Raw genomic sequence first — 14,563 nt, 5'->3', positions numbered from 1 at the left:
GACTTCTTGCATGTTAGACTTTGGTATCTTACTTTTTTTATCTTCACCATATATATTTTGAGATAAGGCCTCTCATTGAATGTACTGGCTGAACTGGATGTAGCTCACTCATTCTAGCTATCCTAGCTTGCCAGAAAGCCCCAGAGATCCTCCTGTCTCCACACACACTGTCACACCTGGCTTAAAAAAAATATTTATTTATTTGCAAGCAAAGAGAGAGGATGGATGAACCAGAGCCTCTAGCTGCCACAAACAGACTCCAGATGCATGTGCCACTTTGTGCATCTGGCTCTACATGGGTACTGGAGAATGGAACTTGGGTCATTGGTCTCTGCAGGCAAGTACCTTAACCACTGAGCCATCTCTCCAACCCACACGTGACTTCTTAATGTCAGTGCCGGAGTATTCAGACTTAGGTTCTCATGCTTGCATGACAAGCACTTTACTGACTAAGCCATCTGCCTGGCCCTGGGGTCATCTTAATATGTGTGGCAGTATAACCCTCACTGGTTAGTCCCCATGAGCCAGTAAATAACTCTCCCCCCAGGTTCAAGCAATCAACCCTAATTAAACTGAGGGAGAGATACCATGAAAGTGGCAAGGGGTCTACTTCAGAAGAGGGGGTCTAGCAGTAATGGGGGGGGAGTAGGCTAATGGGTCGGGGTAAGATGAGCAATAGGCATGTATGAAATTGTCAAAAGTAAAATAAGAGCTGGGGAGATGCCTCAGTAGTTAAGTCACTTGCCTACAAAGCCTAAGGACCCAGGTTTGATTCTCCAGTACCCACATAAAGCCAGATGCATAGTGGTGCGTGCATTTGCAGTTCGTTTGCAGCAGTTGGAAGCCTTGGCGTTCTCTCTCTCTCTCTTGAAAAAATATTTTTTAATAATTTTTTTTATTTTTTATTTATTTATTTGAGAGCGACAGACACAGAGAGAAAGATAGAGGAAGAGAGAGAGAATGGGCGTGCCAGGGCTTCCAGCCTCTGCAAACAAACTCCAGACGCATGCGCCCCCTTGTGCATCTGGCTAACATGGGACCTGGGGAACTGAGCCTCGAACCGGGGTCCTTAGGCTTCACAGGCAAGCGCTTAACCACTAAGCCATCTCTCCAGCCCGAAAAAATATTTTAAAAGTATGTTTTTGAAAAGAGGAAAAAGACAAAATGCCTTGCATGGTGGTGCACGCCCTTAATCCCAGCACTTGGGAGGCAGAGGTAGGAGGATCACTAAATTTGAGGCCAGCCTGGAACTACAGATTGAATTCCAGGTCAGCCTGGGCTAAAGTGAGTCTCTCCTTTGAAAAACCAAACAACAACAACAAAAAGGTAAAATAAATCCAGGCATGGTGGCTCACACCTTTAATCTCAGCACTTGGAAGGCAGAGGTAGGTGGATCACTGTGAAGTCGAGGCCACCAAGAGACTACGTGGTGAATTCCAGGTCAGCCCAGGCTAGAGTGAGACCTTATCTCCAAGCAACAAAACAAAACAGAAAAAAGTAAAATAGCCAGGCATGGTGGCATAAACCTTTAATCCCAGCATTGGGAAAGGCACAAGTAGGAGGATTGCAATGAGTTCAAGGCCACCCTGAGACTACACAGTAAGTTCCAGGTTAGCCGAGGCTAGATCTAGACCCTACCTTGTAAAAAAAAAAAAAAAGTAAAAGAAAATTTTAAAAATGATTTAAACTTGTGGGCCACTCAAGGTCTTGCTGGATGCTGTGTACAAGCCGGGATTGTCTAGCAGGGGAATAAAGCATTGAGAATCATGCTTTGACTGAGTTTGATTGAGACAACACTGTGGTCTCAGGTAGCAGCCCTCCCCTCTGAGAGCTGAGCCAAAATGCAGGACTAGCATATTTGTGTTTACAGCTAGTTCTCTTTCAGTGTAATGCATGCAGAGGTTACAACCCAGTTCCTCATATTTGGATTGTGTTTGTTTGTAGATATGCCTTGACAACCAGAGAAATAGTGTTACACACCATGTGAAACTGTTAACTGACTGCAAACAGGCCCAATTAAAACCTGTTCTGTCACTGAGCTACTCAGGCATGCTGGTGGCCTTTGTCAATGACACATTAGCTAGACCATGTCATAAAGGGTTTTAGTTGAAAGCAATTGCTGCCAGATATACATAAGCAAATCCTCTGAAGGTGATTTTGTAATTTACAAAAGGATTTAGGAAAATAAATCTGAAAACAAATTCATGGCTGAAAGTGCAAATACTCTATGCCTGTGGTGGTTTGATTCAGGTGTCCCCCATAAACTTAGGTGTTCTGAGCACTAGGTCCGCAGCTGATGGCAATTTGGAAATTAAAGCCCCCCTGGAAGCAGTGTATTGTTGGGGGCAGGTTTATGGGTATTATAGACAGTGTCTCTTTAACAGTGTTTGGCAAAATCTCCTGTTGCTTTTGTTCACTCATGTTGGTCAGGGGGTAATGTCCACCCTCTGCTCATGCCATCATTTTCCTCTGCCATCATGGAGCTTCCCCTCGAGTCTGTAAGCCAGAATCAACCCTTTTTTCTCACAAGCTGCTTTTGGTCAGGTGTTTTCTGCCAGCAATGCGAATCTGACTGCAGCAATGCCTCACACTAGCTGACACCTGAATCTGTTAGGGGAAACAAAGCCATTCTCTGTAAAGCAGGAGAATGTATGTGTGTACCTGTTAAGTGAGTATACCCAGAATTATTTAAAACATTTAAAAAGCTTAAATAATGCAGGTTTTCAGCATTTTTTTTTTTTTTTGCCAAATAATGAATGCTTTTAGCAGCAGTTTAAATCCTATTATTTTTTTCACCATTTCACAATGGAAAGTTATAACAAGTCTAGGCTATAAAGTTTATACTCAACTATGCCAAAAACCAGTTCAAAACACTGTACTCTCAAATATGCTGTATTGTTTCTCATACAAGATACAAAATGTAAAGATACCTAAGCTATTGTCTTAATGTAAATGTAACCATGTTTCCTTCAGGTATTAATTCAGGAGTTGGTTTCTCTCTTAAAGACACTGTACAACTGAGAGCAGTTGTCATATTTCTGGCAAAATGTGTTTATGTATCCAACAAGCTATATATTTGTGTGAGGACTGACATAAAATGTGAATGTCCCCCCAAAAAATAAACAGGGGCTGGGCGTGGTGGCACACGCCTTTAATCCCAGCCCTTGTGAGGCAGAAGTAGGAGGATCAGGAGAATCGCCGTGAGTTTGAGGCCACCCTAAGACTACATAGTGAATTCGAGATCAGCCTGGGCCAGAGTGAGACCCTACCTTGAAAAGACAAAAATAAATAAATAAATGTGAGTGCCTATCAATATACCCATAGTGGTGTTCTGTCTAGAGGAGATAAATGAACTTTGCTAACTTACAGATATGGGCTGTTTACAAAATGCTAGCTTGAAGGTGTCTGTAATGTCATAACTTTTATTTTTTAAATTTATTTTTATTTATTTGCAGAGACAAAGAGAGAGAGAGAAGAGACAGACAGACAGACAGACAGAGAATAGGTGCACCAGGGCCTGTAGCCACTGCAAACAAATTCCAGACACACATGCCCCTTATGCATCTGGCTTATGTGGGTCCTGGGGAACCGAATCTGGGTCCTTTGGCTTTGCAGGCAAACACCTTAACCACTAAGCCTTCTCTCCAGCCCTCATAACTTTTAGTTACTTGCCAACACACGCTTTTTCATTTCTGAGGAGGTGAGATATGGTCTTGTGCTTACCAAGTGGAGGTTTAGTGACATTCCCTCTTAGCTCTGTGGGAATAGGTTGCTCACTCTGCTGGCCTTTGCGATGTGTGTCCTCCATGAGAAGTGTCCATGTGTTCCTACTAAGAGTGCAGGACTGGCTTTGAGCCTTCCTAATGCTTCACCTTGCACAGTATTTGAAATGGCGAAGGATGTGCTTCATCCTAACAGCATCCTCTTGGAGAGCTGGTGTCCTGGACTGTGACTGTGTACATTTCCTGTTGCTGTTTCTGAAGTCTCTCTAGAACGAGCTATAATTAAATAGTATCCTGGTCTGTGTCTGAGATGTAAAATTACAGAATCCCAAAGGCTGAAGTTCTGCTGTTTTGTTATAATGCCCAATACACATCTTGAATAAAGTCTTAACATTTTTTCTGTAATAAATAAATAAATAAATAAATAAATAAATAAATAAAAAATTATGTGGTGCCAGGCATGGTGATGTAAACCTTAATTTCATCATCACTTGGAATTCTGAGGTAGGAAGATCACCCTATGTTCGAGGACAGCCTGAGCTACAGTGAGACCCAGCTTTAAAAACAAAACAAAATAGTATAAGGCCTAGTATCCCAGGCCTGTAATCCTAGCAGGAGGATCTTAAGTACAAAGCTACAGAGTGAATTTAAGGCCAGCCTGGGTGACCTAATGAGACCCTATCTATCTCAAAAGTAAAGAGTCCCGGCGTGGTGGCGCACGCTTTTAATCCTAGCACTCAGGAGGCAGAGGTAGGAGGATTGCCATGATTTCGAGGCCACTCTGAGACTACATAGGCAATTCCAGGTCAGCCTGAGCTAGAGTGAGACCCTACCTCAACCTCCCCCACCACCAAAAAAAAGAAAAAAGTAGAGGGCTGGGGATATGGCTCAATAGTATAGCAGTCATAGGGAGAGTGAGAATGTTCTTCCTAACTGCACCCAATATCGTTTAAATTATACTTATTTTAGCTTTCTTTTTTATTTTTTAAAGGAATTGGGAGAGGGAGTTTTATTACAAGGTGAAAATATACACTCAAGGAACAAGCACAAGCCTCTGGGGAGACTACTTATATACTCTTTTTTCACTGCTTTTCAGATCTGGTATGACTTTAAGACATTTGCACATTGGGAAGGAGGAGGCACTGTGAAGATTCCAGTAGCATTGGATACTGTAAGTTATTTTTAGACTGTTATTTTGATCTGTTTAGCTACATTAATGTGCTCAGAGTGTCTTGTCAAAATGCTACAGGCTGGGTGGCTTAAACAGCAGAAAGATTTTTTTCCCCCACAGCATTGAAAATAGAAATATTTATTTATCTATTTATATTTTTAATTTTGGGGAAGGGGTTGAGGTAGGGTCTCACTCTAGCCCAGACTGACCTGGAACTCACTATGTAGTGTCAGGTGGCCTTGAACTCACAGCCATCCTCCTACCTCTGCCTCCCAAGTGCTGGGATTAAAGGCGTGTGCCACCACGTCCAGCCTGAAGGACTTCTTGGCATGAAGACTATTATTTTCTTGATAGAGACAGCAGGGAGAGAGAAAGAGGACACGAGTGTACAAATTTTCTTTTTCCAAAACCTTTTTTGAATCTTCTGATTAAGATGGCAGTGCAGGAACCATGCCAAAGTAGCCTAGGAGAGAAAAAGAAATAGAAAGAAAACAGTCAAATACACTGTTTGGTGTTCTAAAGGCTTTCTGTATCTGCATTAGCATCTCTTTCCCAATTTGGGGGGAAGTTTTTTTCTGTGATTTTGTTGAAAATGCCTACTATGCCTTTGAAGTGATATTCTTCTCCTTCTGCTATACCCTGAATTCTTTTTTAGGGTTTTTTTTTTTTTTTTTCGAGGTACAGTCTCACTCTAGCTCAGGCTGACCTGGAATTCACTATGTAGTCTCAGGGTGGCCTTGAACTCTCAGCAATCCTCCTACCTCTGCCTCCCAAGTGCTGGGATTCCCATGCCCAACTTACCCTGAATTCTGTTTGATCTTTTCATAGTGTCCTGAATATCTTGAAATTCCCACTAATTCCTTCCTGTTAGTGTGTCTTTCTCTTTGTTGGACTGTATTAGATCTATCACCTGTCTTCTGGCTTAGATATTCTGTCTTCTCCTTCATCCATTCTACTGGTGAGATTTTCTACAGAGTTTTTTATTTGACTGACTGTGTTCTTTATTGCTAGTATTTTTCACTGGTTTTCTTTATTATTTCTATTTCCTTATTCATGTCTTGTATTGACATCCTTATTTCATCAAATTGGTTTCCTGTATCTTCTTTGATTTCCTCTTCAATTTCTTTGAGCATATTTATAATCATTCTTTTGAAATCTTTCTCAGGCATTTCCTCTAAATCAGTCTCACTGAAGGTCATTTCTGATGCATTAATACTTTTGGGGGGATTTATATTGTCTTGGTTTTTGGTGTTTCTTGTATTATAATGGAGAGTTTTTTTTCATTTTGGATTAATTTAATGCTTGGGTTTTCTAATTATTGGCACTATTATTAGATGTCTCAATCAATCTGATGCTATGTATCTTCAGGGTAGGAACTTAAGGTTCTAGGTGTGGCTCTTAAGACTCTCAGAGTAACCACAAAAGTGACCCTAGATGTTAGGTTTGCCTGCTATGAGAGTATTCTAGTAGGCTGAGTGGAACAAAATACAGGCATATTCTAAAATTTAACTTAATACTCTACACATTCAATGAAAAGCAGCACAGAGTATTTATGTAAGAGTAGGTATTACGACAAAAAGATCCTCTAACAAAGTCACAATCCCTAAGGATGTATGTTGCCCCACACCCTTAATCTTGTCAACTGGCTAATATTTCTGGTCTGTAGAGTGTTCCAAGGTCAGCTTGTGACCAAGTGAGAGCTGGCCCCAACTAATGACATAAGATGAGACAAAGGCACTATAAATCAGGAAGCAACAAATGACAAGCCCAAAATATAGCTTATTTTAAAATGGCAAATCTAGCTAGGTGTGGTAGCATACACCTTTAATCACAGCATTTGGGAGGCCGAGGTAGGAGGATCACTGTAAGTTTGAGGCCACCCTGAGACTACATAATGAATTCCAGGTCAGCCTGGGCTAGAGTGAGACCCTACCTTGAAAAAAAAAGGGCAAATCTGACCATCCATCAAATTTAACCATACCAGGTTTTTGTTGGCGGGTGCTGACCTGATGTAAGTCCAATTACCTTTTGCGATGGCTTTGGTCTCAGTTACACTGCACTCCATTTGGGTGCCTCATTGCTGTGCTGTGGGCTCAGGTTGGCCGGCTGGGTCGCTGGATCACTGCTCTGATAACCTGCGCCAGGTGCTGGGTAGGTGAGCTCCCTTCTCTCGGTCTCTGGTGCTTGCTGGTGATTGCGCTGGCGGTGGAGGAGGGGAGGCTGTGGATGGTAGCTGAAGTTCTCCCACTGGTCCTCATAATCCTCTTCCTCATTGGTCCCCGAGGCCCTCCCCTTCACATTTCTTGAGTTTGCAGGGAGGCTGGTGTGAGTAGAAAATCCCCACTCCTGGCTCTTCCTCAGGCCTAGCGTGGTGGCTGCAGCCTCAAGTACCTGGGGCCACTGCTGCTGGAGCCACTTCTGCCTGCTTCTGTGGTCTCTAGATGCTCTGGGTCTCTCCTACTTCTCTGCTGTGGCTGATAATTTCTTATACACCTCACTTTTAAGTAAAAGAGTGTATTTTGCTGTCTTGTTTTGTTGTTGTTGTTGTTGTTTTTGCTTTTCTCCTTTAGGCTGCTTTGGCATGGTTCCTACGCCACCATCTTAACCGGAAGTCTGTCATTAGTTTCTCAAAGGAAATTCTCAAGGCCACAGCCAGGTCCTGAGTAGTGTGAAGATTAATAAAGTAATAGTGGCATTGTTTTCTTTACTTGTCATTATGAGTTTCATTATAAAGAAAATGAGTTGGGCATGGTGGCACACACCTTTAATTCCAACACTTGGGAGGCAGAGGTAGGAGGATCGCCATGAGTTCAAGGTCACCCTAAGGCTACATAATGAATTCCAGGTCAGCCTGAGCTAGAGCAAAATCCTACCTCAAAAAACCTGTGTGTGTGTGTGTGTGTGTGTGTGTGTGTGTGTGTGTGTGTGTGTATACATATACATACCTATGAAGAAAAAGAAAATGTAGGCTGGAGAGATGATTCAGTGGTTAAAGGTGCTCACTTGCAAAGCTTGATGACCTGGGTTCTGCTCCCCAGTGACCACATAAAGCTATATACACAAAGTGGTGCATGAATCTGGGGTTTGTTTGCAATGGGAAAAAAGGCTAGTGTGCTCATTCTTCCTTCTCTCTCTCTCCTTACAAATAAATAAATAAAATATCTCAAAACACAAAAACACAGACCCAGGCGTGGTGGTGCACATCTTTAATCCCAGCACTTGAGAGGCAGAGGTAGGAGGATCTCCATGAGTTTGAGGCCACCCTGAGAGTACGTAGTGGATTCCAGGTCAGCCCGGGCCAGAGTGAAACCCTACCTGGAAAACACACACATATGCTTACACACAAAAGAACAGTGACTTCACATCAAAAACTGAAAATATCAGCTATTAACTTTCAGATCTAGAAGAGAAAGAACTTAGTAACTACCCTAATCTCTCACATTGATCATGAAGAAACTCTAAAATCCAGAGAAGTTAAAATACTTGTTCAGATGGAGAATGGAATTTCAAATGGGAAAGTGTGGGGGTGGGGAGGGAGGGAATTACCATGGGATATATTTTATAATCATGGAAAATGTTAATAAAAATTTTAAAAAAATAAATAAAATAAAATATTTTAAAAAATACTTGTTCAGATGCTGGGCATGGTGGCACACGCCTTTAATCCTAGCACTTGGAATGCAGAGGTAGGAGGATCACTCTGAGTTTGAGGCCACCCTGAGAATACATAATGAATTCCAGGTCAGCCTGAGCTAGAGTGAGACCTTACCTCAAAAAACTACAAAAAAAAAAAAAAAAAAAAAAAAGAACAGTTATTCTGGCTGGAGAGATGGCTTGGTGGTTAAGGCACTTGGCTGCAAAGCCTAAGGACCCATGTTCCACTCTCCAGATCTCATATAAGCCAGAGTCACAAGGTGACTCAAGCACACAAGGTTGCACATACACACAAGATGGCACAAGCATCTGGAGTTCAATTGCAGTAACTGGAGTCCGTGGTGCAGTAACTAATTTTCTCTCTCTCTCTGTCTCCCTCTTTCTCCCTCTCTGTCTGTCTCTCTCAAAAATAAAATTTAAGGGCTGGAGAGATGGCCTAGAAGTTAAGGCATTTGCCTGTGAAGCCAAAGGACCCAGGTTCGATTCCCTAGGACCCACATAAGCTAGATGCACAAGGGGCACAGGCATCTGGAGTTTGTTTACAGTGGCTACAGGCCCTGGAGTGCCCATTCTCTCTCTGTCTTTCTTCTCTCTCTCTCTCTCTCTCTGCTTGCAAATAAATAAATAAAATTTGAAAAAAATTAAATTAAAAATAACAATAAAGATGCATCTCAGAGCAAGAGAGATGGCTTAGTGGTTAAAGCACTTGCCTGCAAAGCCTAAGAAGCCAGGTTTGATTCCACAGAACCCATGTAAGCCAGATGCACATGGTGGCACAGGCATCTGGAGTTTGTTTGCAGTGGCTACAGACCCTGGCATGCCCATTCTCTTTCTCTGTCTCTGTCTCTCTCTCTCTAATAAATAAATAAAACATATTGGAAAAAATTTAAAGGAATGTGGATCTCACATAGTGAAGTATTTAAAAATCTACTTTGAGCCGGGCTTGGTGGTGCACGCCTTTAATCCCAACACCTGGGAGGCGGAGGTAGGAGGATCACTGTGAGTTCAAGGCCACCTTGAGACTCCATGGTGAATTCCAGGTCAGCCTGGGCTACAGTGAGACCCTACCTCGAAAAAACAAAAAATAAAAATAAAAATAAAAAAATAAAAAAACATCTACTTTGATATTACTTGCTATGCACACATCTTCCCTGAGAGTGCTGCTGTTACAGATCCCGGTGTTTCAGCGAGGTGGAAGTGTGATACCAATAAAGACAACCGTAGGGAGGTCAACAGGCTGGATGGTGGATTCCCCATATGGACTGCGCGTGGCTCTGAGCACTAAGGTATTTGGAAAACCAGTCATCCTTTTTCTTCTATCTATGTGTCTCTTTACGGTGGGAGCCTTTCGGAGGTATGATGGATGTAAAAGTCATGACTCTCATCTGTCAAGTAGGTTCACCTAATGTTTATCTAGACATCGAGTTTGCCATCGTTCCTCAGTCATCTAGCTACTGTGATCCTCCTGACATTTCTTGAGGAGCATTAAGGTCTGGAAGGGATGGAAATGCCTTTCCTGGGCACGTCCCTGCTAGCGCTGTCCAGGCTGGCACCCAGTGCTGCTGGATGGAAAGCCCAATAGACTCTAGGCAGCCTGCCCTGTGGATTAGCCCCGGAGCTTAGTCTCCCACAAAAGGGGCTATCAACCTGTGTTTATGTACTCTTTAGGGTACTGAATGACTTCTGTTCTAGTCAGGTGGCTCAAACAACTAAAATGTCCATGAGTGAAGCCTGGGCGGGTCCCAATTTGAGGGGATCTTTTTAGACAAATGAAGCTGTAGCAGAATTCTGTCTTCACCATTTACCCAAATATATTATAAAGCCAGACACAAATTCTTCCCCTTATCATAGTCACAGTTATTCTTAGTTATATTAATATTGTAAAATAAGTTGTGTCTTCATTCTCCATCTATGTCACCTAAGCACTACCTTGTTTAACATGCAAAAGCCAAAGGGCCATCCTCCTGCTAAAACAGTACGAAGCAGGGATTTTCTCTAAGTAGAAGATCTAAAATTAGTTGATCTCATCTATAATATACTGATTTTTTTTCCAACTGCACTTTGCTTTTTTTTTTTGAGGTTAGGGTCTCACACTAGCCCAGGCTGACCTGGAATTCACTGTCATCTCACATCTCAGGGCAGCCTAAACTCACAGCGATCCTCCTACCTTTGCCTCCCAAGTGCAGGGATTAAAGGTGTGGGCCACCACGCCCAATTCTTGTCATATTCTGGAATATTATTTCTTCTCTTTCTTTTTTTTTTTTTTTTTTTTTGAGGTAGGGTCTTGCTGTAGCCCAGGCTGACTTGGTATTCACTATGTAGTCTCCAGCTGGTTTTTAACTCACTGCGATCCTCCTACTTCTGCCTCCTGAGTGCTGGGCCCCCACACCTGGCTTCTGGAGTAGTATTTTCAAGGAAGCCATTTACATAACTGCTCACACTTTGTAGTTTAAAATTTTTTGAACAAGGTCTCACTTTCCTTTCTCATATTATTTCTTTATGTATTCAGGAGTGGTTGAATATTGGTCACATGTGGAATTTATGTGTTACTTAGTGTAGCTTTTGTTCAGCATTTTCACAGACTTTTAAAGTTTTGTTGTTTCTCACCAGAGGCTGATATTCTTTTTCTGTAAAACTATTACAAAAGCAGATTCTCTGTGATTCACTCTCCAGGATTCCGCTGTGGGAGAATTATATCTTGATGATGGCCATTCATTCCAGTACCTCCACCAGAAGCAATTCTTACACCGGAAGTTTTTATTCTCTTCCAGTGTTTTGATCAATAGGTAAGAGAAGACAGGCAGCTGTAATGTTTCATGAATTATGCAATTACGTTACCCTTTTGGCATCCTCAAGTAATTGGGTAGGCTTGTAATATAAATTACCACTTAAATAAATGAAGGTTGTTTGTAGGGTATTTTCCAATCACCATCTACCTAAAAAATGAAAATGATTCAATTTAAGTACCCACTAGTTCCATTCATTCTTCCACACATTAATTAATTCCATATCTGATTTCTCTGGTTTAATATCTAAGTCATATTATGCCTTTCTTGTTTTTTTGCTTATTTGTTTATTCAAGATAGGGTCTTGCTCCAGCCCAGGCTGACTTGTAATTCAGTATGTAGTTTCAAACTCACAGCTATCCTTCTACTTTAGCCTCCTGAGTTCTGGGATTAAAGGCATATGTGCTACCAGGGCTGGCCACATTATGTCCTTTTTGTTGTTTTGTTTTGTTTTGATTGATTTTATATTATATATTTGCATTCTCCAGTAACTTCACTCCAAAGGCCTTAGGGAGATTGACTTGGCCACTGGTTACCTAGTTGTTGATGCACAGAATCATCTTTTTTCATATCTTCATCCTACTAAATATGACTCCTGTTCAGACCGAGACTCCACAAGACAAAACCAGAGAGGAGTCATAGGCTAGTGATGTTGACCTAGTAACCAATTCAAACTCCAATCCTTTTCCTTCTCCTTCTCCTACTCTTTTTCCTTCCTTCCTTTCTTATTTATTTATTTGCAAGCAGAGAGAGACACAGAGAATGGGTACACCAGGGCTTCCAACTGCTGCAAATAAACTCCAGATACATGCATCACTTTGTGCATCTGGCTTTACATAGGTACTGGGGAATCAAACTCCAGTCACTAGGCTTCAGAGGCAAGAGCCTTAGCTGCTGAGTCATCTCTCCAGTCCTCCTTCTATTCTTTCTGTTCCAGTTGTGCTGATGAGAGGGGCAATTATCCCAGCAAGTGTGTGGTAGAGAAGATCTTGATCCTAGGTCTCAGGAAGAAGCCGCTTTCTGTGACTACCCACTCACCTGGTAAGTAAGCACTAAGAAAGCTGGGTGTGGTGGCACATGCCTTTAATCCCAGCACTCGGGAGGCAGAGGTAGGAGGATTGCAGTGAGTTCGAGGTTACCCTGAAACTACATAGTAAATTCCAGGTGAGTCTGGGCTAGAGTGAGACCCTACCTCGAAAAACTAAAAAAAGAAAATTCTAAGAGAAATTATTTGAGACTTGAAATAATATTGTGGGTATCTCTTGATTATTTTAAGCTGTAGATATCTGAAGCCCTGCAGAATACTTCCATGTTTCTGGAGTTTATGAAAGGGCATGGGGTGGGAATTATGCTCTTCCTGACCTACTGAATTTCTTGGATAAATCACTTTGTTCTTTACAGTTTCTTCCCAAGTAGTGTTGTACTCAAAACAATGAAATTTTCATGTTCTAAAACTTTCAGAGTTTCATGAATAAAAAATGCTATTAGATTCTCCTAAATAAGATGTAAGCTTTTATGATAATATCAGAAAGCTTGTCAGATTAAAAAAAAATAATAATCATTCCCTCTTGGGTATGCTTCAAATCTCCTTCTTTTATTCCCTTTAAATTTAGATGGTAAAGATCAGCCTGTGGTATTTGTATACTGTGACAGAACGTCCACCTTGAAACTGGAGAAGCTTTCTCTGAATATCGGTGCTGACTGGAAGGTGCACATTAAATAACAAATGCCAGATGATGTGATGTGTGGAGGGAGCCACCTGCACCCTTGTCCCTCTCTTTGGCGATTTCTAAGACTTGTGCTGCCATCTTATTTTCCTGGTAAAAATTGTCTTCATTAATCTCTAGTGTACTAATAAACAGTAGATTTAAGATTTTAAGATTTCAGCCACATGTGGTGGCCTGCACACTTGTAATGCTAGCACTTTGGAAGCTGATGCAGAAGGATCAAGAGTTCAAGGCCAGTCTGAGCTACATAGCAAGACCTTGTGTAAGTTTAAAAAAAAAAAAAATGTGCCGGGCGTGGTGGCACACACCTTTAATCCCAGCACTCGGGAGGCAGAGGTAGGAGGATCATCATGAGTTCAAGGCCACCCTGAGACTACATAGTGAATTCCAGGTCAGCCTGAGCTAGAATGAGACCCTACCTCAAAAAACCAAAAAAAAAAAAAAAATGTGGTGGTGCACACCTTTAATCCCAGCACTTGAGAAGCAGAGGTAGGAGGATCACTGGGAGTTTGAGACCACCCTGAGACTTCATAGTGAATTCTCTCCTGTGCTAGAGTGAGACCCTTCCTCAAAAAACCAAAAATAAATAAATAAATAAAAATTAAAACTTCAGATTTTACACTTAAAGGTGTATTACTGATACTGTGTGCAACTACTGCCTTTCCTGCAGACCCACAAAGCCCTGAGACATTCATAGGAATTTTACACATAAATGTGTATTATTGATACTGTGAGGTTTTTCATCCCTCTTGGGACATGGCTGTGGGGCCCAGTTAGTGGCCTCCCCTAAAGAAGGGTGACTTACCCTGAGACTATGAAGTTAATTCTAGGTCAGCCTGGACCAGAGTGAATCCTACCTCGAATCCCCCCACAAAAAAACAAGTTGAAGTAGGGCTGGAGAGATGGCTTAGCAGTTAAGGCACTTGCCTGCAAAGCCAAAGGACCCAGGTTCAACTCCCCTGGACCCACATAAGCCAGATGCACGAGAGGGTGCGCACATCTGGAGTTTGTTTGCAGTGGCTAGAGGCCCTGGTATGCCTAATCTCTCTGATTCTGTCTATACCTGCCTATTTCTGTATCTCAAATAAATAAATAAAAATAAAAACATTTTCTTTAAAAAAAGAAGGGTGACTCAAAAGACCAGTCTGCTGGGCTTGCCTCAGGACATGCAGGGTGGGCACTGGCCGAAGCATCAGACTTACCCAAGGCCAATCTCCAAGTAGATGGTGGTGTCTGGTGCCCCCATGGTTGTCTTGCCCTCACGTCAAGGTGAGCAAGGCAACCCTCCCACAGCACCGTAAAGGCTGGAACAATGGGGAGTTGTTCTCCCCCAGAGACTGACTGAGCACAAAGGGTTATTTTTCCTTCCATGCTTTTCAGGTTCAAAAGTTCCAAATTAATCTTCAAACTCAAGCTTGCTTGTTTTAATTGTATTTTATTAAATACTATCTACTAGGGCTGGGCATGGTGGCACACACCTAGAGGTAGGAGGATCGCTGTGAG

At 42.0% G+C, this 14,563-nt stretch overlaps 1 protein-coding gene across 1 annotated transcript in view; it reads left to right on the top strand.

The window, feature by feature from the left end:
• Positions 1–13,344, top strand: part of Ganc (glucosidase alpha, neutral C) — a 96,629-nt gene extending 83,285 nt beyond the window's left edge. The window contains exons 20-24 of the mRNA XM_045157498.1: positions 4,819–4,893; positions 9,720–9,833; positions 11,221–11,333; positions 12,271–12,374; positions 12,947–13,344. Of these exons, the coding sequence (XP_045013433.1) occupies positions 4,819–4,893; positions 9,720–9,833; positions 11,221–11,333; positions 12,271–12,374; positions 12,947–13,056 (516 nt within the window). The 3' untranslated portion in view covers positions 13,057–13,344. The remainder of the gene's footprint in view (positions 1–4,818; positions 4,894–9,719; positions 9,834–11,220; positions 11,334–12,270; positions 12,375–12,946) is intronic.
• The last annotated feature ends 1,219 nt before the right edge of the window (positions 13,345–14,563 follow it).

The sequence above is a fragment of the Jaculus jaculus genome, chromosome 8 (assembly GCF_020740685.1).
Source record: "Jaculus jaculus isolate mJacJac1 chromosome 8, mJacJac1.mat.Y.cur, whole genome shotgun sequence".
Classification (NCBI taxonomy): domain Eukaryota; kingdom Metazoa; phylum Chordata; class Mammalia; order Rodentia; family Dipodidae; genus Jaculus; species Jaculus jaculus.
This window is presented reverse-complemented; position numbering and strand designations above follow the sequence as displayed.